The following is a 25,791-nucleotide window of genomic DNA, read 5'->3' as shown; positions in this document are numbered from 1 at the left end:
AGGTAGTCATTCTCATGTGCCCAAGCGCTATGAGAAACTCCCCGTATCTTTTGCATAAAGCATTTATTAAATAAGACTTACTGAGTCTGCTCTTAAATTTTTTTTGGCCTGCCTTTTTCAATAGTTTGTAGAGATTTTGAAAATCTAAGATAGCCAGGAATGAAAGAGGAGACGTAGATTTTCCCCATCCCTTTTTGGTAGGGGAGGGAAATTAAAAATAAGTCTCTTTCCTTCATATTGGCCCATCGATGTGTGTGGAAGAGTTAGGGGTTACAAGAGAATATTGTCCGTTGGCGGAGGGTATCGATTCGTAGAATCTTTGGGTAACTCACCCAGAACCTAGGGTATCTTCTTTCTCCATTTCCCTGTAACTCTCCCATGATCAAGGAGAGCCCGCATATTCCAGTACGAGGTACCACCTTTACTGACACTTGAAACGGGAAATGAATGATGAGCTTTGCCGGCAGACCTTGTCACAGAGGCGCCTATTCTGGCAAGTGGTCTAATGCTTTCAATCCGACACATCCACTTGGACAGGCATCCAAGATGAGCCTTTTATTAAGTACCGCCTTAGAGTAAATGGCCTTTTTTTAACCGGTCATATTTTAGATCGGGCCATTATCTCCCATAAACCTGAGAATGAAGAGAAAATGAAATGCTCTGGGGCCGGTACTTTCCACTTCAGATAACTCGCTTCGTCACCACGGGATCTGACAAGTTTGTTTTATCTTTCCGATACTGCCTTCCAACATACTGCAGCACAAATTGGGATTGAGGGATCAAAAAGATGTGGACAGGAATCCCGTTGGTTAAATAGCACTGAGGAATGTAGGTCTAAAAGGAAGTTTCTTTAGTTCATTTCACATGGCTATGGAAGTCAGCACATGCAGTCTCCGAATCACAGCTTAGAAGGTACACACGAGTTCTCAGTAACAGAGCACCAAGAGCTAGAAAGTTGAAAATAGATGTCATATGATACCAATTATAACTCAGTGTAATTTTGCAGCACCAAGAACCTGTAGAGAGTGCAAGCCAAAATGGAAGATGGTCCTGTTTCCTATGGCTTTAAAAACATTTTTGTTACAATGTTTGCTACTTTTTTTTTCTTCAAACTTTTAATCAAAGTGTTTTTGGCTCTCCTAACTCATTTCTATATCGTCAAAGGAAATAGAAAAGAAGCGGCTAGGATAGCAGAAGAGATCTATGGTGGAATTTCAGGTAAAATCACACGCGTGTGTTCTCAACACTTAAAAAAAAGAAACCCTCCTAGATGATTCGTACGAATGATATTTCTGGAGGGTGGATTTTATTTGTGCTTTGGCTTTGTGTGGGTACTTTTAGAAACTACAGCACCGATTTGTGAAGGAGTTTCAGCTTTATTTTTGCAAGTTCGTAGTACTATTATTAGTGGTTATTATTTAAGAAGGAACTAGGGTAGTGGCTTTTTAAGAGTATTTGGAGAAATCTCGTTTCCACTAACCTGAAAATTACTGATAGGGGATTTTCTTTAATATTTTTCAACAAAGTTTAACAATGCATTCTAACAAGACCGGGTCCCCTCCGGAAATAGAATGACCAATATATCTGATTTCAAGCAGCAGCTGTGGCATGCTATATATATTTTTGTGTTGTCGTTTGCAGTGCGAATTGATTAGCCACTTGTCACTGGCAGGAAAAATCCTTCACGACGCGGCTTTTACTCGTGTGAAATGCCAACATTTGGGTGAAACATTTTAAACTGTCCTGCTTTGTAGGATTTCATCTCCGTTTCGAAATGATTCACCTTAATTGTCGTGAGATGCCACAAAAGTAAATGAATCAGATACACTTGTTGCTGCTGGGCTTGTCACTTGAGAGAGGAGAATTTATTCGTAAACAGAGTTCAGATTTTCCCTCTGTTATTTTTAGCGTTCATAGGGGTTTCCAGGATGACATCATTCTTTATCTAGCGTCCATTTCAATTTGCACCCAGGATTCTCTTTCAAAATAGACTTAGGCTGTGTGATTCCAATATGCCAGACAACTTTGAAGACGCTAGATAACAGCAGTATCCAAAGAAATAAGACCTCCAAAGATAAAGCATCAGAATGCTTCAATTAACTGGGGGAAATGAGGAGAGTCGTGAAGTTTCAGGAAGTGTCAGAAGGCCCGGAATGTGGAAAGAGGTTTCTTTTGGGGATTACATTTGTCACACATTTCAGGGAGGTACGTTGCTTAGACTGGTTAAAAAAAAAAAAAAAAAAAAAAAAGCTTCTCTTTAGTTTCAAGTTAAGTGTGATCTGAAAATCGTATTTTCTAATTTGATATGTAAATATGAACAGGGCTTTGTGAGAGTTTCAGTAACACAATTTTGGTATTCTCAGAGATACATCATCCTCATGGTTTAAATGAGGTCAAATCCAACAAAGTCGTTATTGCAAGAGCGTGTTGAGAATGTTTTCTCCTGTTGCTCACGTGCATTGTTTCTGTCTTTGTCGTCCTTAATTCAGTACGCTCTTAAAAAGGTTTTATAATAGTCAAAACCCATGTAAGCATGGTTTGGATTTGGGTCTGGAACTGTAATACAAATCTCTTAAATAGAGCTCACTCATTCCTTAGCTCAAATGCCTTTATTTGTTCAAGCTCGTAGGATAATACTCATTTAATTTGCAAGTAATGTCATGTTATAAAGTCAAAAACGTATCTTTTGAATATCATTAACAAGGCAGGGACTGGGAGAGAATAGTACATGTTAATTTTTCAGTTTAATTTCCTTCCTGTGTATACATATCTACGTGTGTGGATGGCTGTGTGTGTATACAAATACACATTCCCCCCTCCCCCATACGTGTGTATGCTAGGATATCCAGATGTGGTAAATAAGGCTTTCTATGATAATGCAGGCCGTAACATGCCAGAAACTGGTTTTTTTTTCTTTTGACACTGTTAGCAGTCAGATGCTATATTCTTCAAGCTAGATGTATTAAAAAGAAAGAACAAAATCTTGTGCAACCAGAAATTATCTTTGCTGCTCACTGGTCAGACAGATGTCTGTTGGGAAAATATGTGACATTTAATCAGTAAGTTAGCTAATTGACTTAGAAAAGTCTCAGCCCAAGGTTAAATTTCTTGAACAGAGCTGTCAGAAACAAGGGGAGAGCAGTAAAAAAAACTCACCCAGGGCACGGTTTATTTAGCCTGTCCTAGGTCCTGGCACGCTTTCTTTTGGAAGCTAAACCTAGCATCATATCCCTCACTAAATATCATTTTGGGGGCTATAAAATCTTCTGGATTTTTTTTTCTGGATTTCACATTCTGGAATACATTGGTCAATGTCTTTGTGGCTTAAACTATTACATTTGTAGATAACTTACCAGACCTGAGTTAAACCAGGTTGGCTGTTTTATTTTTCAGGCTTCTTTGTGTGATTTGTCAATAATGTGTGTGTGTGTGTATATATATATATGTGTGTGTGTATGTATATATACATATACATATACATATACACATGTGTGTGTATATATGTGTATACATATATATCTACACACACACACACACACACACACACACACACTCGTATTTAAGTTGAAAACATTGTCATTAGCCCTTGGCACGACGTCTAGAGCACCGGATGGATCACTGGAGCCCACCTTCAGCCCTCAGATCTCTCTGCAGGTACTTATTCCTGACAGATGCGGTATATGATTTTTTCGCCTTTGCCAATCTGGCCAGAATTGAAGCTGTATTTAGTACAGGGCTTGGTCATCAAACTTGATAAAAATAGAGTATAGATACAGGTTGATAATCTGTTTTCACAACCCTCGGGCCAGACGTGGTTCAGGATTCAGGAGTTTGGGGGCTGCTAGGAAGATTACACAGTGTTTATAGTGTATATTACACGGCACTCCCAGCCGGGCCTCGAGCCGCCTCCCCAAATCAAACATCTTGACATTTCTATTTCTGTATTATATTGGATATTTTGAAATACAAATTAAAAAGAAAAACTCTCTTAACCTGAGTCCTTACCATGCTTCGCTGCCAAAGGAGTTTGCATCAAACTTGGGAAAAAGCTTGGTTTTCAAAATTTGGGTGATTTTACATTTGCAGATGCGAGATTGTGGAAGTGTTGCATTCTTTTTTTTTTTGTTTAATGTTTATGTTAAGCCAAATCTAAAAGATCCGTGTCGGTCTAAATGTTAAGGCTTAAAATGAGTTGTCCTTGTTCTAAATTCAGAATCCTCACTTTGATTTGATGGCCCCGCCTCTGTCTGACTCATCCCCCTGACTCCTTTTTCCTACCCTTCCCCTACCAGCAGGTTTTTCCTGCTTTTGGTCCCTTCTTGCCAAACCGTCTACCTAGCCTCCTACTCTTGTTCGGTCTTGCTGGTTGTCCTCTCAAGCCTTGGCCCAGCCGTCTTCTTCATGGCGACACATCACAGGTGCCGGCCGGCTTTCCCAAATTTGGACAACCAGCCCTCAGCAGGGGGTGTGCCCACACCAACTGTTACCTTTCACTCAGCTCTCCTGCTCCTGATGGGCTCAGAGGAACCTTCTAACACCCTGCAAATAGGTGTTCGTTGACCATGGTGCATCTCCTGACTGGAATCGAGTGTTCTAGAAAGTGTGCACTTTAACTCAATCGTATTCTAATATTTTAGGTATCTCAGGAAATTTATTATAATGTGACTTTTTCCAATTACCTTTGTTTTACTTAAATCATTAATTCTGCTAGGCTCCTGTGTATATTTTGGTTCAAAATTGAGGTTCCTCTTGAATGTGTTTTCTCTGATAAGTGCTACAGGAGAAGATATTGCTTCGTATGATTCTGGAACCTGAATAAAGAGACTAAAGATTGTTCCACGTGCACTAGAGATTATAACTGGTTAGGGGGTTCTTTAAAAGTAATAAACCAGTAAGCTCAAATACTTGTCAGAATCAGGAAGGGGGAAATTGCAAAAAAAAATTTCATAATAATAATAGTAATAATACAGGTTTTTATCTTGAATACTTGGCAGTCAGACAACTGTATCCCCTCGGAACCGATTTTGTTACTGAAATGTGTGGTTTTAGGAGCTGTCATATTCTGAGAAAAAGTCCACCGGGGGGAGGGGGGGATGAAAACGCACTTGAACATTTTCCATACACTTCATCAGGAACAAGTAAACATATTTGTCCAGTAAACTATCTTCCTAATGTGCTTGCAGCCCCGTGACACAGGCAGTCTGCCCAAGAACTAAAAATAGACTGCCTTAGGAGAGAAGGGTTGAGTCCTACTTAGGCGCTCACTTATTTGGAGAGCTTAGTTGATATTTCCTGAAAGGAATGGAAAAACCCCCTAGCTGCCAAGTAACTTCAATCCTTAATTTCTCACAATGAGCTCCAATTTGCGAAACAAGAACGGTAAGAGTGAGACACTGCGTGTTGGGAATAAGAGGAAAGCAGGAGGACCCACCATGGCTGAGTGGCTGGAAAGCGTTTTGTGTGAAAACTCTAGGCCCTTTGACACAAGTGCTGGAAAATAATGGGACCGGGAAGGTGGCTTCCTGGAGAGTGGGTTTGTTTCCAGTGGGGAAACAAAGAGGATTTCTACATCGAAGGGGATACGAATGGATTCATTTCATGCTATGTATGGAGAGGTGGCGGATAGAGCGAAGGATCCCCGGCCAAGAAACCTACCCTGAGGTTAGGTGGGATCTCAACACCAGAGCAGGGTGCGTTCTGGGTCACAAAACCTTGGAGTTCGGCACTATTTCTGCCAATACTGGAAGTGAGGTCTCGTTACGTGGGGCAAATGGGTTGCCGTGCGTTTTGGGGTGTTCCGGTTCACGACGCGAGGCTCTTCCCTTCCCTCCTCTCTCGAAGGCCAAGGGCAGGGGCTCCAGGAGAAATACGAGTTTAGATAAGGGGCCTCTGAAAGCAGGGGAGCTTGGTACCTCCCTGTCAAGTTGGAAGTCAGCCGGGGCAACTTCCGGACCTGTCCGCTGGGCCTGTCCAGCGGGAAGAGGGCAGTGGCGTGGTGAGAAGGAAGCCCAGCCCTGCTCTCTTCCTGCTTTCTGGGTGGACAAGAATATGGCCCTGTAGGCTTGCCATGACATGGGGTGGGAGCTCGGGGTGTCCGAGGGCGCTGCGTTGACAGGGGACAGGAGGAGAGGGGGCCGAATGCCAATGAACAGGAAGGGGGCCTGGAAGTGAGCCCCGGTAGGAAGGGCAAGCCTGCAGACCAGGAGTGACACCTGCAGTTGAGGCAGCAAGCGAGCAAGACCGGCCTCGTCTTCCACTTCCCTGGGGAGACGTCCTCCCTCTCTCTTCTCCCCACCCACAAACCACAAGGGGAGCTGGCACCCAGAAGAAGGAGGTGGGAACACCTATGGGGACACGCTGCTCTTCTGTCCGCAGCTGCTGGCGTGGCAGAGAGGGCCATCCCCTGCCCCCGGAGGAGGTAGAGGAGAGGAGATTATCTTTCCAAAGTGGACTGACCAGTACACTGGTGGTTTTCAAATCTCTCGATTGAAGAACTTTGTAAATACAGACAAGGGCACCAACTCTAAGCGAACATCTGGATGAATTTTCACAAAGTGAGCATGATCAGGTACCAGCTCCCCGGAGCAAGACACTGCATATTATCAGCATGGCCCCCACTGGTTCCTCTTCCCGTCAGCCCCCACCCCTCCTTGGGGTCCTTTCGACTCCAGGTGAGTTTGGCCCCCTTTTGTATGTTACGGAAAGGGATCACACAGCACGTGCCCTCCTGTGTCTGGCTTCCTTCACTCGACATTAGGTTTCGAGATCTATCCAGGTTGTATGTGCGGAGTGGGTCTTATGGGACTGGTGAGGAACAGAAATTACTAGAAAGAGGACGAAGATGGAGTTAGGGTTCCTGCTTCTCAGAAGGAAAGGGGACCCCCACAGCCCACTCGGAAGTAAGTTTTAAAAATAATAAAGCCACTTTGTGTTAGTATTCTAATTTCACGATAGCTAGTTACTGTAAATCTTGTTCTGATTTTTGAGTCAAATACTTACTGTACTTTCGGGTGACTCGGGTTCACTGGCTGTTGTTGGAACAAGGGCATAACAGAGCCACGGCTGTAGGTTTGCTCCTTACATGGGTCAAGGTTCTAGTGACGTCCGTGGATGAAGACTGACCTCCTAACCCCAGAGCCCAGGTCCACTTCCAAGAGCGGTTAGGCAAGACTGTAGCATGTCTGATACACAGTTCATATTGAAAGAGATGAAGATGTATTAGAAGAAAACCAAGGCTGACTAATCAAGGATTATATGCATTCATTATGTCATGATTCCCAGCTTATGCAAATTATAAATGTCCAAAGAGATTTTCAAATTCATCAGCTTTTAACTGACTCAGGAACAAGTGGAGACACAAACAGTATTTTTTCATGTTAAAATTTGTATCCATTTTTCTTATCAAAGCATTGCACATTCATATCAGGAGTACGAAAACACCAGTGATTATATGTATGTGTGTGTGTATACTTAATTATATATAAATTAGTTCCAACTTACATATGTGTGTGTATACACACACACACACTTTTAAATCTTGGAACTCACTTTGAAGTGACAGAAAAGGCCCAAGAGTGGTACCAAGAATTCCCACTTCTCTTTGCCCAGAGACCCCATTCATATTTACCCAACTTTCCTAATAACGTCCTTGAGAGCAAAAGGATGCATATTGCCTTTAGACGTTGTGTCTCATCAGCCTTCTTCACTGTGGAACGGTTCCTCTGTCCCTCCTCGAACAAGTTACAGGCCAGTTATTTTAGAGAACGGCCCCCAGTTTGAGTTGGCTCACAGTGTCCTCAAGATTAGATTTGGGTTATGCATCTTGAGCAGGAAGATCACAGATGCTACGGTGTATTTCTCCCATCGCATTTCTTCCGATAGTACATGATGTCGCCCGTTGCATTCCATGGCATGGCACACCGGGCCGATTTGTTCCGTCACTTCTGACGTTAACTTTGATCCGCTGGGTAAGGTGGTGTCTACAGTTTGGTGCTACTGTAAAATCGCCTGTATTTCTTTTATAACTAGTAGTTATTTTGTGAGGAGATCACTGGAGCCAGATTCTACCATTTCTTCCACATTTCCAAGTTGGTGTCGTACTATGAGGACGAGCTTCCTCCTTGCTATTTGTATATTAATTTCTATCAGCCAGTACTTATAGATTCCTATTTTCTTTGCTAGGGTATAATCTCCTACCATCACTTTGTATTTGGATGCTGAAGGCATCCCATATTTGACCAGTGGAAGCCCCTTCGAGCCAGCTCCTGCGTCTTTTTGACATGTCCCATCATTCACTGTCTTTCTGGCACAAGGTGTTCGAGGCCACCTTAATCTGACGTTTTTCCTGGCCCAGCCCTGGAATCAGCCATTTCTCCAAGACCTTGTTACAATGGTGCAAATATAAATACACATGTTGAAAATCACATTTTCATACCAACTGCTCCAACTTCAGTCCAACCCCGTAGAGTCCATTCTAGGCTTCCCCCTTTTCATAACGCAGAGGTGACGAGATGGTAAGAAGTGAGTTTCAGCCTAAGAAGAGGGCCTACTGAAATGTCGATAGCCCTGGTTCCCATCTGCTGGAAAAGTCACTCCGTCCTTGCGGCCTCGAGCTATTTCGCATTCACGTAGTCCTAGCGTTGACGGGGTTGTTTCCACCCGGGTTGCAGGAAGAGGAACACCTGGATTCTTGGCACCATCAGGATCACCTAGAACAGGTTGATGAGATGGGCCTTTTGTGTGAAATCCGAACTGTACGACATGCTTCTCAGTGTATGAAGAGCACGATCGTATTTGAAATTTTACAAACTGGGACAGGCCTTCCGAAACAAGTGATTGCTCTTTGGCGTATTTTAAGAGGGTTAGTTACTTCGCAAATGCCCACTGAAGCTGGTCAGTCTTGTTTACCGACCAGCAATTACAGGAAAGGAAATATTTGTGAGGCTGTTCTGAAGCTGCCCCTTAGGGCACTGCCCCAGCGTGTGTACTTTTTACTCACAGATTGCTTGGGTACCTGACATTATGGAGGTGCTTTATTGGCCTACTTAGAGACCTAAGCCCTTGCTAAGTACTAAATTACTGTACTCCCATTTCACAGATCACGAAATTGACGTTGACATAATTTTAGGAACTTGCCCTTCTTGGCAGAACGTGGTCGAGGTGGGACTTGAACCCAGGCCCTGTGGCCCCGCTGGCTCTGGGCTTAGCCATCACGCTTAACTGCCCACCGAAAAGTTTGGAAGATTGTGTCATCTGAAAAGCCATATTCTGCGTCATGGGAATAGATATGCCTCATCACCTAAATGAAAGAGAGACGATTAATTACCTAGGGAATTGAGAGCAAACCCATGTCCCCTGATTCTCGGGCCTCCTTCGTGGGGTACAAGCTGTTGCGTTTTCAGGGTAAAGGTGAGGGTAAGAGGCAGGGTAAAGATGAAAGCAGAGAGGCCTGTCCACCAGCTTTGCCCCTCACTTTGCCTTGTCTGGAGCTATCAGACTCAAGCTCCGAGAATATGTATTCAAACTCAGCCTATTGCTTATTAAAACCGCGCCCCACCCCCCCCCCCCCCCCCCCCCGCCGAAAGAATGAGAGAGATGTTACGTGCTCCCTCTCCACGCACACCACTAAATGGATGGACCATATACTCAGTGGCCTGTCAGCCTGAAAGTGGCTGCTGAAAGAGCCTGGTGCGTGGTCCAAGTTTCCCTCCTCTTCCCCAAACCTCCTCTCACGGTGGGTGGGCACCACGACCGAGCTGCCCGGAAGAAGACTCCAGACCTTGACTCTGAGCTTGATTTGTGTTGCAGATTGCTGGGCTGATCGATCCCCACTTCATGAAGCTGCGGCCCAGGGGCGCTTACTGGCCCTTAAAACTTTAATTGCACAAGTAAGTGAACCAGAGACTTGAACCTTTGTGCCTGTGCGATCATCAGCGTCATGCTTTATGAGCTTTGACGGAAGCGGAGTCTTGCTTGCCCCATCTGGCTCCCCGCACCGCCAGGCTCGGTGTATGTATTCTCTGCAGCTCAACCGTTTGTTCCTCCTGCCTCTCTTTTCTTGGGAATCTGGCTCGTCTCTTCCGCCCAGCGCCCTCCTTCCCCCTCCGGGCCTGCCTTTACCCCATAGGCAGTTTCCCTGTGAGGGTGACGGTACGTGCCTTCAAATCTTTGTTGCACTAACTCACCCTGTGCTCTCCCAGTGTTCCTTGGTAACAATGGCCCCCCGAAGTTGCATTAGTCAGCTATTACCGCATAACAAATGACCTCCAAACACAGTGGCTGAAAACAAGGAGTGCGGATTGTCACGGTTTCTATGGGCCGAGGGGCAGCCTGGCAGCTGGTTCTGGCTCTGAGTCTCTTGCAGGCAGCAGAGTGTCAGCTGGGGTCGTGGTCACCTCACAGCTCGAGCGGGGAGGATCCGCTTCCAAGCTCACGCATCTGCTTGTTGGCCAGCTTCAACCCCTTGTCACAAAGGCCTCTCCACAGGGCCGAGTCACGAAATGGCAGCTGGCTTCCCCCGGAGAGAGCGGGAGACAGTGCCTTAGAAGCAAGTCTTAGTATAACCTAATCTCCAAAATGGCATCCCATCACTTCTGCCATATTCTATTCGTTAGATGTGAGTCGATAGATCCAGCCCACACCCCAGGGGAGGGGATTACAGAGTGAGCCAGTACAAGGAATCGGGGATCGCTGGGGGCCACCTTAGAGTCCACCTCCCCTGATACAGTATTTCAAGAGCAAATTTACAATGGGTTGACGTGGGTAGATGTTACTCTTTGGGAAGAGTGATTAAAGTCTTACTTATTAAGACTATTTTATTTATGACTGTACCCCTAGCACCTTGAACAATGAGTAACGGCTTAGTAAATATTTGTAAAACGAATGAACAAAAGTGTACATGCTCCATTGACATTGTTTTAGAATCTGCGTGTGTATAGAGGAGGTGATTTATTGTATCTTTTTTCTACATCCTAGCTACCACCGAACCTGGCTCCCTTACCATTTTCACATGCGCACACACGTGCACACGGGTGTGCTTTTTTTTTTTTTGCTTTCTTTTTTTATGAGTTGTGTTACTTCTTAAGGAAGTAGAGGCAAAAGGAAAACAGTACTGCCAGTAGTAATCAAATGGCTTTTGTGCTTGATTTTTATCACTTGCTTATTTATTTCTAACCACTTTAAAATTTGATTATTTTTTACATGTAATATATTCACATCGTTCAAAGATTAAAGTGATACTAAAAGGTGCACAGTGAAAAGTCTGGCATCCACCTCCTCCCTCTTAGTCTCCCACTTCAACACTTTTAGTAGTATTTTTTAATAAACGTTTAATTTTGGAATAATTTTAAAGAAGAGTCGTGGGGTGCCCAGTGGCTCAGTCGGTTAAGCTTCCGACTTCGGCCCAGGTCATGATCTCACGGTTCGTGGGTTCGAGCCCCGCATCGGGCTCTGTGCTGCCAGCTCGGAGCCTTGAGCCTGCTTCGGATTCTTTGTCTCCCGCTCTCTCTCTGCCCCATCCCCTGCTTGTGCTCTCTCTCAAAAATAAATAAACATTTTTTTTTAAAAATAAAGAAGAGTTGCAAAGAGAGTACAGACAGCTCCCAGATGCCTATACTTCACCCAACTTCCCCTAGTGCTAATATTACATAACCATGGTACTTTAGTAAAACATAAGAAAGTAACATTGTTAACACCATTAACTAAACTGCAGATTATTGAGATCACACCAGTTTTCCCACAGAGTCCTTTTTCTCTTCCAGGCCCCAATCCAGGATCCCACATTGTATTTAGTACTTATTATTTTTTTATGTTTGTTTATTTTTGAGAGAGAGAGAGAGAGAGAGAATGCAAGCGGTGCAGGGACAGAGAGAGGAGAGAATCCCAAGCATGCTCTGTGCCGTCAGCGCAGAGCCCGAAGCAGGGCTCAAACTCACAAACTGTGAGATCCTGACCTGGGCTGAAATCAAGAGTCGGGCCGCTCAACCGACTGAGCCACCCAGGTGTCCCCCACCCCCAACTTTATTTTTAAGTATACTTCATAAGCATGTTGATTTCTGTAAACCAGTGTGCTTAAATGTGTCAGGAGTGCTCTTCAGAGAGAAGTTGAGCTTTTTCTCAGGGCATGCACACTTCTTTACCCTTACACACTCGTAAAAAAATGTATTATTTTATTTTATTTTTTACTTTATTTCACATACAGTGTGGTGGGGTAAAGCAGGAAACCAGGGATGAGAAACTCCTATCGTGCTGGCTGGCATCGACGGCTGGGGGAGCCTTAAGTCTTAGTAATAGTTTGAACTTTCTGCCTCTCCGTTTTCTCGTGCACAATGAAGGTGATTCACTCTAGACGGTCTTTCAGGCCCGTCCAACATCACATGGGTACGAATCCAGGAATTGACTTTGCACCAGATGGAAGTTTTGTTTTTTGTTTTTCCTAGTACACTGCTGCCACCTTGTGGGCTAGCCTGTTTTTCTTTTCTTAAAGGGAAATAATACACAGGGAAATTTTCCTAATTGTATTTAAATACCCAAATTGAAATATACAGCACAGCTGTAGAGTAATGACATCATATTCAGGGCATGAGAATGGATGGGACCAACGAGGTACAGAGAGGCCCTAAGAGGAAGGGACAGGGCAATAGTGGCAAGTCCCAGCTGCTGGCCACAGCAGGGATGCTGCCAGCCCCAGGGACGTGGGGCGGGAGGCCGTGGGAACTTAGGTTGGCGTTTGGGGTTCAGGGTCATGCACTAGGTTTCGGAAGTTTTCAGTGGGTCGGTTAGGAGGCAGGAAATCAGAAGCAGAACTCCATTCAGAAAAGCTGAGAGGGACCTCCTGCTTTCACAGAAAGTGGTAATCATGGGTAGGGGGGATGGTCAGGGCCAAGTTGTGAAAATCAGGGCACGAAGTCAGAGTCGGCCAGCAGCGAGGCTGATCGTGCCCATCTGTCACATGGACTCCAAGACAAGGCATAAGAGGAGGGGGGCGTGCTGGGACTGGGTAAGGAGAAGCCGCTGGCCCCGGACCCTGGTACTGCAGAGGCCTCTCCATGCCCTGGAGTTGCGGTCAAGAGCAGTGCTGCTACTACGGCATACGAATGCCGGAGCGCTGTCTGCTGGACTCCGGCCTCTGAAGTCCGGGAGTCGCCGGCATTGCTAATGCAGCCTCGACCCCTTCTCTCCAAATTCTAGGGTGTCAACGTGAACCTCGTGACAATTAACCGGGTCTCTTCGCTCCACGAGGCGTGCCTCGGAGGTCACGTGGCCTGCGCTAAAGCCTTATTGGAAAAGGGCGCGCACGTGAGTACCGCCCCTCCCCCCGCCTCCCCCCGCCGCCCCCTCCCGCAGCCCTGTCTGCCCAGGTGCACCTGCTAGGGTCTAAACAGACGCTACCCTCCAGACTGTGCACCCACTGGCGGTGTAGACAGGTCTGGCCCTGTCCGCGTGCACATTCCTGAGACACGGTTGGTCACTCCCCTCTTCAGCCTCTGTACCCGTGGGCGAGCATTCTAATGAGGTAATTCACAGGAATCCTTGAAAATTGCCCTGCTGAGTTTCAAAAGATCAACTCAAACTAGAGTTCTCTGAAACCGATCTCGGGAAATGGACTGTGAAACATGAGAAAGAGTACAATTTAAAAGAGCGACAACAAAAACGCTCTTAATTCAACACCGTAAACCAACGACTATTTTTATTGAGCAAAATCATCAAATTAAATAAGCTTTTAATAAGTAATACATTGAAAAAACCCGACAGAATTAACTTTATCTTATTTTAAAATTCTATCCTTATGTACCTTTTTCTCTTTTTAGGTTTATTTTAGTTTTAAATTATCGTTTTTAACTCTGGTATAGTTAACATATAGTGTTTTATTAGTTTCAGGTGTACAATATAGTGACTCAACAATGCCATACACCCCCCAGTATCCTTATTTCAAACATGAGTGGCTGAGGTGCTGTGTGTAATTGATATCACAACAGAACTGTGAAATTACAACTTTTGAAAATCTCAGTGACATTCATTTAGTTGCCAGATACCATTTTGTTGCTAATTTCCACTTTTTAACTCAGTCCTCGTGTTGTTTCACGAGCTGCAATGTTTTTAGGTGCTTAACTGAAGCTGTTCTTTGCATTTTATATGGAAGTTGGGTCTCTCTATGTCGAACTGAATATAAAAGCCTTTCTTGGGCAAAGTGATTTTCCCCATGCCACAGTGGTCGTGTGTTTTTATGCGGTGGTGCTTCCTGAAGTTACTGGGTAGTCAACTCACATGTAGTGACGGGGTGAGGCTGGGTGAGGGCCGTTTCCTTTCGTTGGCGGGAGATAGCAAACCACATCGGGTTGTGGAGGAGTGTGTGCTGGTACAACTCTGGGAGTTTTTGTGGGAGACAAAAAAAAAAGAGTCAGACGCAGTCCCTTGTGTTTGGCCATCTTTTGAGGAAACAGTCGATGAAGATTGTGTTATTTAACATTTAAATCAGAAGGAGACAAGGAATAAAAGAGAGTTGGTCAATCAGTAGGAAATTCCTCAAACTTGGCAGGCCCGTGGGTGCCTCAAACTCCGTGCATCTGAAACTTGTGCTTCTGGTGTCCTTCCCCGGGGGACGGGCTCCCCTTGCAGCCGGTCTCAGAGGCCAGGTGAAACACATTCCTGCGTTCCCCCGTTCCAGAGCTGGGATCATCCTACTTCTCCCATCTCCCTGACTAATTAATCACCACATCCTGCTAATTTTGCTTCCTCAGTATTTCTCAAGTCTGTACTCTCTTTTGCCTTGCGCCTGTGGTGCTCGAAAGCATTTATTATTTTTTAAAACATTTTTAATGTTTATTTGAGAGAGAGACAGGGGGAACAAGAGGGGGAGGGGCAGAGAGAGGGAGACACAGAATCCGAAGCAGGCTCCAGGCTCTGAGCTGTCAGCACAGAGCCCGGTGCGGGGCTCGAACTCCCAGATGGAGAGATCTTGACCTGGGCTGAAGTCAGACGCTTAACTGACTGAGCCACCCAGGCGCCCAAGCATTTATTATTGTATCAAAATGATCTCTTTCTGTGTTTGTCTTCCCTGATAGAATTCACCCTGTTCAGGAGACGCAAGTTGCCTTACTCGCCTTTGTTTCTGAAACACTGGAACCTAATAGGTGCTCAATAAATGTTTGCTGCCCTGACCTGAGAAATTGAGGAAATCAAATTAGAAGACTTCGGGACTGAGGATGAGGATGATTCTCAGTAACAACAAATCAAACCAGTTCCACCAAATATTTTTTCAGTACAAATGTAAATAGGTTAGAAAATCCCTAGGCTGTATGAATTTGCACACTACCTCCCCTGTCCTTGTCTGTCACCGCCACCTTAGCCTCTCCTCCTTCACTTTCCAATATAATGGGGGCTACCCTGGGACTGTGGAGAGGGAGCTTTTTTGTTTGTTTCTGAGACCAGAAAATTTGGGATCCTGATTCTCACACGCCCGCATCCTCAGTTGTTGAGGCAAGAGCCTCGCCACCGGAAGGCCTTGGTCCCCTGATGTCCTGGCCAACCTATTGCTAATACCCAAAGATGCCCTCCAGCTGTGTTGCTTCTCAGGTGCCTCCCGCATCCCTAGAAGGCACCCGGGGTGGTTGGAGACCCCATGTTGATGGCTCTTTTCTTTGTGCCTTTGGCTTGATCGTGATCTCTTTAGGAGTCACTGCTGGCACACGCAATCGGTACGGACTAGAGCAGACCAGTGAGAGAACTTGTGGCAAGACGGACAGAACTGCGGGGCAATTGCTGAGGAGATTTTTTGCAAGCGCAGATTTGGGGACCTGGCTTCTCCGGTACTTTCGGTGCCCACCCCATTGGTTCATGATTGGGATGGGGAGTCAGCCCCGTAGGAACGGCCAATGAAAATAACTGTCGTTGTAAATGTTTACTAAATGCTCACCGGGCACCAGGCAGTGTTCTTAGTGTTGAACATGTGGTGACTCACTTGATGCACCCAATAACTTCATGAGGCAGAGTCTTTAATGATCCTCATTTTACAGGTAAGGAAACAGGCACAGAAAGTTAATAACCCGACCGAGGCTTCTGAACAAATAGAAGAGAGAACGCTGGGATTTGAACCCAAGCTAATGGTACCAGCGGCCATGCTCCTAACCACCAAACGGGCCCCCCCTCCTCCATGGTTAGGAGGCTCGTAAGAAGCTCTGGAATACCCATGCATACATTTGAAAAGCTCTGTCCCATTTTGTCCCACTTGGGATATTATTTGTAGGTGAGAGTTGACAGATTGCTGGCATTTAAAAAACATGGTACCGTAGTGACGTGGAGTTCCCTCGCTCATCCACCGGCATGGGAAATTTCTCCAGTCAGATGCATAGGAATAAACACTTGGCAACGGTGAGAGAAAAATCGCAAATCCTCTGGGCCTCTTCGCTCATTGTTAGGTCAACGGAGTGACGGTCCACGGAGCCACGCCCCTCTTCAACGCGTGCCGGAGCGGCAGTGCTGCGTGCGTCCACGTGCTGCTGGAGTTTGGAGCCAAGGCCCAACTGGAGGCGCACTTGGCTTCACCCATCCACGAGGCAGTGAAGAGAGGTGAGTCGGCCGTCACAATGCACACCAACTGGTGGGCTCGCTCCGATCTGCGCGAATCAGTGGTATAGTGTTCGCCACGCCCTTTCTGCCTGCCATGTCCAATTTCCTAGGGAGTCGGTCTCTCGGCAGGCCCCTCTGGAAACTCTTTGCTGGTGTTTTGGTGGCTCCGACTGCAGGGGTGACTTCCATGAGTCGTACGTTGCGTATGTCTTGTCTTTACTAGGAAAGAGCAGCTCATTTCCCAAAGCCCATAAAGCATCAGGCACTAAAATAAATTATGAAAGTGTCTGAAAGCCAAGGCTGATGGTATCCCTAATGGACGATTCAACATAACTGCCCACAACCAGCAGTATACTCTAGACGAGCTGCTGACTTCAAGGTCATTAGGTATTGAAAAAAGGTTGCAACTTTAAAAACATCGCATTAGAAACCTTCAGGTTGATTCTAGCTTCCCGTGTTCTCAGTTACTTTTGAAATGAGGGAAAAGAGTAAAATCGAGGTCTTTAAAAACTTGATGCATTGGCTAGACAGAACAAGAAGACACCTTTGAAAGGTCAAGGCCATTTCTCAAAGGTCACACTGACAGAGCAGCATTTCTGTCACCCACTGGTGGAGTTATTCTCTTATATTGAGATCAGAAATACAGTGGGGAAGTTAGAATGCTGTAGAACAGTGATCTTTGCGGGTCTAATTCGGGATGAAAGTCTTCATTTCAAAAGGCAATAGTGAAAGATTTGCCCCAGGTTATTAAATATGTCACTTGGTAATTTTTTTTTTTTTTTTTGCAGCGGACTACTTTTTTCCTCTGCTTTTATTTTTGTTCCATTTCTTTAACAATTGAAGTCTAATTAGCGTACAGTGTTCTATTAGTTTCAGGCGTACAATATAATGAGTTAACAATTCTGTGCATTACTCAGTGTTACTCCTGATTGCCTTCATCTCTTTCACCGCCCCCCCTCCCCCCCCCCCCCCCCCGTAATCATCAGTGTGTTCTCTGTATTTGAGTCTGGTTTTCTTTTTGTCTTTTTGCCCCCTTTGTTTATGGATTACTTGAAATGCAACAAAAGACCTAAATCTCAATGTATCCATGGTTTTGATGTCTTATACATATTTAATAAACATCTATTGATTAATAACCGAGGTTGGTCATTTCCCAAACTTCAAGTAGATCCTTTAAGTTGAAGGAAAATGGTCTCCTTTGGAAATGATTGATCTAAAAGTTTAAAAAATTGTCTTACTATTGATTTGAAGTGAAAATTAATCTGATATTTGCATTTCCATCCAAACATTTAAAAATGGATACATATTGGGAATGGTTTGAATTATTTAATTCGTGGATGGTTTTATGTTGGGGTGTTTGGTATCTATGGACCTACAGAATACATACGTACTTATAAATACACTAATTCATGTGTCTCTACATACTTTTTTTTCTGTATCTAAAAGCATGTTAGGAACCAACATCCACAGAATGGAAGAGAAAATAGCAAATTCATTATTTTAGATACTGTTACATTAGTGTCCATCATTTATATATTAATTTTTTAAAACTTCTGTGAGTACTTAAATTTAACTCAGACCAGGCTCAGTTTCTTCCACAAAGAAAAAGAAAAACAAAAGTAAAAGGGCAGGAATTATTTTTTATTTTAAGTTTATTTATTTTGAGAGAGCAAGTGAGTGGGGGAGGGGCAGAGAGAGAGAGAGAGAGAGAGGGTGAGAGAGAATCCCAGGCAGGCTTCACGCTGTCAGCATGGAGCCCGATGTGGGGTTTGAACCCATGAACTGTGAGATCATTACCTGAGCTGAAACCAAGGCGCCTTTGGACAGGAATTATTTTAAAATGTTTATTAGAGAATTTTTACATCCATATTCATCAGGGATATTGGCCTGTAGTTCTCTTTTTTTGCTGGGTCTCTGTCTGGTTTAGGAATCAAAGTAATGCTGGCTTCATAGAATGAGTCTGGAAGTTTTCCTTCCCTTTCTATTTTTTGGAACATCTTGAGAAGGATAGGTATTATCTCTGCTTTAAATGTCTGGTAGAACTCCCCTGGGAAGCCATCTGGTCCAGGACTCTTATTTGTTGGGAGATTTTTGATAACTGATTCAATTTCTTCGCTGGTTATGGGTATGTTCAAGCTTTCTATTTCTTCCTATTTGAGTTTTGGAAGTGTGTGGGTGCTTAGGAATTTGTCCATTTCTTCCAGGTTGTCCAGTTTGTTGGCATATAATTTTTCATAATATTCCCCGATAATTGCTTGTATCTCTGAGGGATTGATTGTAATAATTCCATTTTCATTCATGATTTTATCTATTTGGGTCATCTCCCTTTTCTTTTTAAGGAGCCTGGCTAGAGGTTTATCAATTTTGTTTATTTTTTCAAAAAACCAACTCTTGGTTTCGTTGATCTGCTCTACAGTTTTTTAGATTTTATATTGTTTATTTCTGCTCTAATCTTTATTATTTCTCTTCTGCTGGGTTTGGGGTGTCTTTGCTGTTCTGCTTCTATTTCCTTTAGGTGTGCTGTTAGATTTTGTATTTGGGATTTTTCTTGTTTCTTGAGATAGGCCTGGATTGCAATGTATTTTCCTCTCAGGACTGCCTTCGCTGCGTCCCAAAGCGTTTGGATTGTGTATTTCCATTTTCATTTGTTTCCATATTTTTTTTTTAATTTTTTTCACGTTTATTTATTTTTGAGACAGAGAGAGACAGAGCATGAACAGGGGAGGGGCAGAGAGAGAGGGAGACACAGAATCGGAAGCAGGCTCCAGGCTCTGAGCCATCAGCCCAGAGCCCGATGCGGGGCTCGAACTCACGGACCGTGAGATTGTGACCTGAGCTGAAGTCGGACACTTAACCAACTGAGCCACCCAGGCGCCCCATGTTTCCATATATTTTTAAATTTCTTCTCTACTTGCCTGGTTTGACCCATTCATTCTTTAGTAGGGTGTTCTTTAACCTCCACGTTTTTGGAGGTTTGCAGACTTTTTCCTGTGGTTGATTTCAGATTTCATAATGCTGTGGTCTGAAAGCATGCATGGTATGATCTCAATTCTTTTATACTTATGAAGGGCTGTTTTTTGACCCAGTATGTGATCTATCTTGGAGAATGTTTCATGTGCACTCGAGAAGAAAGTATATTGTCACTTTGGGATGCAGAGTTCTAAATATATCTGTCAAATCCATCTGGTCCACTCGAGTCTATTCGTTGGGCAGCCTCTCCGAGGAGAATGCTTGTTTATGTAGTTGTTGTTAAGCCCTGAATTTGAAAGTGCAGTTACACGTATATTCTATAGTTGGGGCTTTACATATTCTCATAGGTGTCTTCCAGGTTAACCAGAATAAGGAGGTGCAGCCGTACACGGGCCTTGGATTTGAGCACTGGCTTTTGTGGGCCGTTTACCCCTGTGTGTCTTGCAGCCTCTGTTTGTAAACTGGTGGCTTCACCGTGAAGAATGATTCCAGCTGTGCTCCTTGGAGCCCATAGTTTAGATGGAGGCACTGTAAGGGCTGCAAAGAGGAGTTGAACTGGGGACGTATGGGCATTCTTTTCTCTTTAATGGTTTTTATTTTGGACTTTTCTAAGATTTCCAAAAAGATATTTTTTTTCTGCCTAAAAAAAATATCTAGTTTCTCTCTTTTGCTTTTTACACTTATTTATTTTTGAGAGAGAGAGGGAGCGAGAGAGAGGATGTCAAATAGACTCTGAGCTGACAGCGCAGAGCCCGATGTGGGGCTCAATCTCACGAATCGTGAGATCATGACCTGAGCTGAAATCAAGAGACGCTTAACCCACTGAGCCACCCAGGTACCCACCCGGCTAGGCTCTTCCTTTCTTTCTTTCTTTCTTTCTTTCTTTCTTTCTTTCTTTCTTTCTTTCTTTCTTTCTTTCTTTCCTTCCTTCTTTCTTTTTTAATGTTTATTTATTTTTGAGAGAGAGAGCGAGTGAGCGAGCGCGTGCAAGTAGGGGAGGGGCAGAGAGAGGAGACACAGAATCCAAAGAAAGCTCCAGGTTCTGAGCTGTCAGCACAGAGCCCGACGCGGGGCTCGAACCCACAAACCGTGAGGTCATGACCTGAGCCGAAGTCGGACGCTCAACGGATTGAGCCACCTAGGCGCCCCTGGGCTAGGTTTTTTCTAAAGCCCATTCCAGGTAAGCACTTCTGTAGTTCTGTAAATAGTCAATATTTCCCTTACTTGAGTAAGGTTGTCTTTTGTGCCACCAGGTCATAGAGAGTGCATGGAGATTCTTCTGGCAAATAACGTTAACATTGACCAAGAAGTGCCCCAGCTTGGAACTCCCCTGTATGTGGCCTGCACCTACCAGAGGGTAGACTGTGTGAAGAAACTTCTAGAATTAGGTAACTTCCAGAAATCTTTTTATGAGAAGAACCTGTTAACCTTGTTGGTTTTCCATGGCTTTAAAGACTAAGTTCTTGTCAGGCTGGACAAAATTCTGACAGTATTTGCTGTTTGAATGTTTAAAACAGAACTTTTCCAGAGAAATGAGTGTCCACTTCCTTTGGTATTGGCTCCATTTACCTGGTATGGTTCTCTTTGGTGGTTTCAAGAGAGAGCAAGAGTCTCTTTCCCATGAGTCCTAGTGGGAAAAAAAGAATTTTATTGCGTTGGCTCTTTTTGAGTTACCTGCCCATCTCTGAACCAATCATGGTGGCCAAAGGAAATACAGTACGCTGACTGGCTTAGATTTCAGTCTACCTTGTAGTTGTCGGGCTTCCCTGGAAACACGTGAGCCGGGAATCCCAGGGGATGGTTCCTCAGAGGGAGACCTAGGTGTGGTTATCAGGAGGATGCCGGATAGCAAAAATAACAGACATTTGCCATAGACTCCCTTAGATCAATCCTGCTAAGGTATTTAGTAACTTCCTTCATTCTAAAAGGTAGATACAGACACTGGGAGTCCAGGAGGGAAAGTAAAATGTCTTGAAACTATTACTTGATTAAAGATTCCCCAAACTTCACCGCTGACATTAGAGGCTGTACTAAGAACTTTTAAATAAGAATTTTTATCTCCAAGATTTTTTTTTTTTTGTCTTTTTCATCCCCTATCATTTACTACTCCCTGTCGGAGTTGAGAAAACTTTTTCTTGGAGCCCGGAATAACATAAGTACCAAATAATCTTAACTTTATCCTTTGCCAAAAAACAAAATAATTCTGTGTAAAAGGCGCTGCAGGTATTTCATTTTGTCTGTTGCACGGTTTGTATGGAAAAGCAAGGAACGTATTTTAAGTGCCTAAAAATGTCTCTCTTCACTCTTCTCACCCAGATCCTTTGAAACAGTTTCAGTAGCCACTGCTGAGGCTCTAGGCTTGGGTCAGACATTTTCGAAGATTGGCCCAGCATGTCATGAGATTCAAGATGCTTTCCTCCACAGCTGCTGTATTTTAGGCCTGTCGTATTCCCACATCAACGTTCAGCGTTGACTCGTGTCATTTGCTTTCTCAAGGAGCCAGCGTGGACCGCGGCCAGAGTCTGGACACCCCGCTTCACGCCGCTGCGAGGCAGTCCAGCGTGGAAGTCGTCCACCTGCTAGCGGACTATGGGGCTCCCCTGAAGTGCAGAAATGCCGAGGGGAAAAGTGCGTTGGATCTGGCGGCTCCAAAAAGCGGTGTGGAGCAGGCCCTCCTGCTCCGGGAAGGTAACGAAGGGCTGGGTGTCCAGTTCTCTCCCGGAAGCCCATCCTCTGTCTCCCCTCCCTGTCTTATCTCCAGACTTCCTTACCTCTTTTCTCTTTCTCCTTGGGAGTGGCATGTGGGAGGCAGCAGGCGTCGCTGGCGTCACCGAGATGGGATTCGATAGGCGTATGTGTTCACTTGTAACGGAAGGGCATTTATGCAACCGGGAGGTTGCTGTGTATTTTTCGTGATGAGAAAATACTCTGAGAACTCTTTTCACCACGAAAAGGTGAACTGCCACATCTGGCTTGGAATAATTGCCCAGCGGAGTGGACCAAGACCCTGCTTTGTCGTATTTGGAGAAATATTTGTCAGCGGAAGCTAGCAATACTTGAGTTAGAGGCTGTAGGCTGGATACGGAGTGTGTATTTCAGACACTGGACTAGGTGGCCGAGTCGATTGCCTGCCCTCGAGATCAGGGAGCAGGCGGATCTGTGCCCCCCATTGCCTCACTCCCCTTTCCATCGTGGGCCAGTGGAGCTACAGATGCCCGAGGAGACCAGGCGGGTCTCTAAGAGGCTCTGCATTCCAAATTGAGAAGTCAGTCATGCTAAGTCTATACAGAAAGAGAACATTATCCAAGCCTGTACTGATCGTTTGTATGCTTGGGAGACTATTAAAGGTAATGGTAATAAGGGGCACCTGGGTGGCTCAGTCAGTTAAGCATCTGACTGTTGGTTCCGGCTCAGGTCATGATCTCACGGTTTGTGGGATCGAGCCCCGCGTCGGGCTCTATGCTGACAGTGCAGAGCCTGCTTGGGATTCTCTCTTTCCCTCCCTCTCTGCCCCTCCCCTGCTCATTCTCTCTCTCTGTCTCTCACTCTCTCTCAGAATAAATAAACTTAAAAACAGTGATAGTCATTATTCAGTTTTACACGTGTTAGGCGCTGAGCTAAAAAATTTGAAACCTGGATTAATCTCCCTGAATTCTGAAAACTTTAAAGCCGCGAGCACTTTGCAGTAGCTGGTGCTGTCCCGGCTGAAGATAGGACAAGAGAGCATAAAGATACTGGCTTGCAGAGGGTCATATGACTGCTAAGGAGAAGTAGGACCCCAGCCAAGCAGTCTGACTCCAGAACATGCGCTCAGTGTTAGGATGGCCCCGCGCTGAACCTTCTGAAACACTTTCTGGTCAAGAAGGGTTTTATTTTACTCACCAGTTCCGCTTCATGAAACCACCCTCGTGTCTTATACCTTCCAAGTAGAATGCTCGGTTCAGTCATTTCAGGAATGCTTTCTAGGTCAGTGTTTCTTTTTAAAAAAATTTTTTAAATGTTTCCTTTTGAGAGAGAGAGAGCACGAGAGCACAAGCAGGGGAGGGGCAGAGAGAGAGGGAGACACAGAATCCAAAGCAGGCTCCAGGCTCCGAGCCGTCAGCACAGAGCCCGACGCGGGGCTCGAACCCACGGACTGCATGACCATGACCTGAGCCGAAGTCGGACGCTTAACCGACTGAGCCACCCAGACATCCCTCGGTCAGTGCTTCTTAAGTTCTACCATGAGTACGAATCACCTGGTGATCTAATTAGAATGCAGATTTGGGTTCAGGAGGTCTGGGATGGGGCCTAGACTCTATGCACCCACTGGGTTCCCAGGTAGTGCTGTTGAACTGAGGCCACACTTTGAGTACCACTGGTCTAGATTATTCCCAATAGTCGATGTCATTAATGGTTGCTCTTTTATTTGAATCTCCACTTGAAGAACTCTGATCTTCCTTACCGGCTCCCAGTTTGGAAATGCCAGGTCCTTTCCAACTGTTAGCCGAGAATATGGTTTATGGCAATTGCCACATTTCCTCTCTTCTTCCGTCAAAGATGTTTCCAGGTCCAGGATTTAGATTCGTTCTAAGCAGGTGCTTCTGTCTTCTGTCGTCACAAGTACAGCTGCTTGGTCTGGAAGGATGGACACCAGCTGTGTCACAGTTCACTCTGGTATCTGACCTTCTCTAGGCACGCTGGGCGATTTGTCTGCGTTACTGTTTTCCAGAGGAGCTTCGGTTGGGTGACAGGTGGAGATGCTTTCCACTCGCACTTCCCAAGATTTTAACGAAGGGCACTTATGTGCTCTGTCACATAGATCCTCCTTAGAAACCTCAATTCAGGTGTTATCTGGCTATTTGCATATGCAGTGCCCCATTTCTCATGGGTGGCAAGATCCTGTTACAGTAGGATTGTCTTGAGAAGGACAACTTTATGCAGTCCGGTAATCACACAGGTCTACTTGAAGGGATCTTTCCTGATACAGTGAGGCTAGGGAGCACTGGGACATTACAAATGCCTCTGTATAACTAGCGTTCCAGCCAAAGCCTCATTCGTCCTATTCAGCCATATCTGGGGCTCTCGTCACTTTCCTTCAACCACGCAAACCCATGGGCGTGATGACTCTGTGAGCCCCTTTGAGACTGAGGTTTGGGATATAATGGGGGTTAAGTGAGTTGGGTCCTTTCTCTAGATCCTTCATGGAGCTGGGAGCCTTGTGTGAATGGAGGGCCCTTCCGAAAATGACTTGGGACCCAGCCAGCACCGCCTCACGGGCAGCCAGAGCCAGGAGGTCCGGGAGGCCTCTGTGACCTTACAGGCCTTTATGCCCTCCTGGCAGCTGTCCCTCGCTTGGTTCTCCTTGGCTAGTATTATCCCGTTTGTTGGCGCGTGTGATACGTGAATGAGGCGCGTTCCCTTGAGGCCTCATGCTTCATTCCTGACTTGCCTCTGCTTAGCCTCATTCCCCACTATCGCTAACACGCTCACCTTTGGAGGGCTCACCCAAACATGTCGCCGCCCAGAGGGGCACACTGGGATCCCTGTGTGTATTTAGCGTCTGCTACATCGCTCTACGATCCGTGCACGGAGCCAGCTTGTGGAGCATTTCAGCCTCTTCCGGTCCTCTGGTCTCCCCTTCTCCCCCAGCCCCACCACCATGAACTTCACACATTGTAACTTCTTCCCCAGGCCCGCCTGCTCTCTCCCAGCTCTGTCGCCTGTGTGTCCGGAAGTGCTTGGGCCGAGCGTGTCGTCAAACCATCCGTGAACTGCATCTGCCGGAGCTGCTGGAAAGATTCCTGCTATACCGGTAGTCCCAGCTGGCCTTGGGAAGGTACTTGGAAGTGAGCAGGCTACTGCCTGCTGTACCCAGGGTACTTAGTGTAGACACCCAGTGGCTAGGCTCTGAGTACCTTCCAATGAGCAGAGTCAGCTAGTGTTGGTCCCCGAAGAACCTGAACACCCGAGGAGTAGAAACTCCTGGTTAATGCTCTCGTTCCCCAAGGGGCAACCGGAAGCCTTTTGGTTTTTAGCTTTTGTTGTTAAGACACTTTAGAAATCTGTGCAGCGGAGTGAAAATAATCTGTGTTTGAAGATTCGTGGTCTTTAATTATCTAAGGGTCAATATTATGCATATCTTGCAGATACGTGTGAATCTTGGGTGAATAAGAGTCTGACGAGTGTATCTCATGATGTGTTCCTGATGTAGTCCCTCCCTCCTTTGCCCTTTCTTTCTCTGCTTCCATGAATAAACTTCTGCTGTAATTTTGA

The 25,791-nt window shown here is 45.3% G+C and overlaps 1 protein-coding gene across 5 annotated transcripts; it reads left to right on the top strand.

The window, feature by feature from the left end:
* Positions 1 to 975: 975 nt before the first annotated feature.
* Positions 976 to 25,791, top strand: ASB11 (ankyrin repeat and SOCS box containing 11). 5 transcript variants are annotated; one of them, XM_027054547.2, is made up of 8 exons: positions 976 to 1,218; positions 9,808 to 9,887; positions 13,189 to 13,296; positions 16,416 to 16,566; positions 20,790 to 20,924; positions 22,033 to 22,224; positions 25,210 to 25,354; positions 25,665 to 25,791. In XM_027054547.2, exons 1-7 carry the CDS (start codon positions 1,038 to 1,040, stop codon positions 25,332 to 25,334), a joined length of 972 nt encoding a protein of 323 aa, XP_026910348.1. In that variant the 5' UTR covers positions 976 to 1,037; the 3' UTR covers positions 25,335 to 25,354; positions 25,665 to 25,791. The 5 variants fall into 5 exon arrangements, with proteins under 5 accessions (XP_026910348.1, XP_026910347.1, XP_053058074.1 ...); XM_027054546.2 differs by having other exon boundaries at positions 977 to 1,218; positions 25,210 to 25,791; XM_027054548.2 differs by lacking the exon at positions 976 to 1,218 and adding an exon at positions 1,448 to 2,205 and having other exon boundaries at positions 25,210 to 25,791.

Source organism: Acinonyx jubatus, chromosome X (genome assembly GCF_027475565.1).
Source record: "Acinonyx jubatus isolate Ajub_Pintada_27869175 chromosome X, VMU_Ajub_asm_v1.0, whole genome shotgun sequence".
Classification (NCBI taxonomy): domain Eukaryota; kingdom Metazoa; phylum Chordata; class Mammalia; order Carnivora; family Felidae; genus Acinonyx; species Acinonyx jubatus.
The sequence above is the reverse complement of the archived record's forward strand: the minus strand, read 5'-3'. Positions and strand labels throughout refer to the sequence as shown.

What these genes read in the sequence shown, in the direction of transcription:
- ASB11 (XM_027054547.2), top strand. Translation starts at nt 1,038, where the DNA reads ATGGAAGATGGTCCTGTTTCCTATGGCTTTAAAAACATTTTTGTTACA. An exon ending in TATTGGAAAAGGGCGCGCAC is followed by an intron (nt 13,297 to 16,415) that starts GTGAGTACCGCC and finishes GCTCATTGTTAG; the next exon opens with GTCAACGGAGTGACGGTCCA. An exon ending in GAAGAAACTTCTAGAATTAG is followed by an intron (nt 20,925 to 22,032) that starts GTAACTTCCAGA and finishes TGCTTTCTCAAG; the next exon opens with GAGCCAGCGTGGACCGCGGC.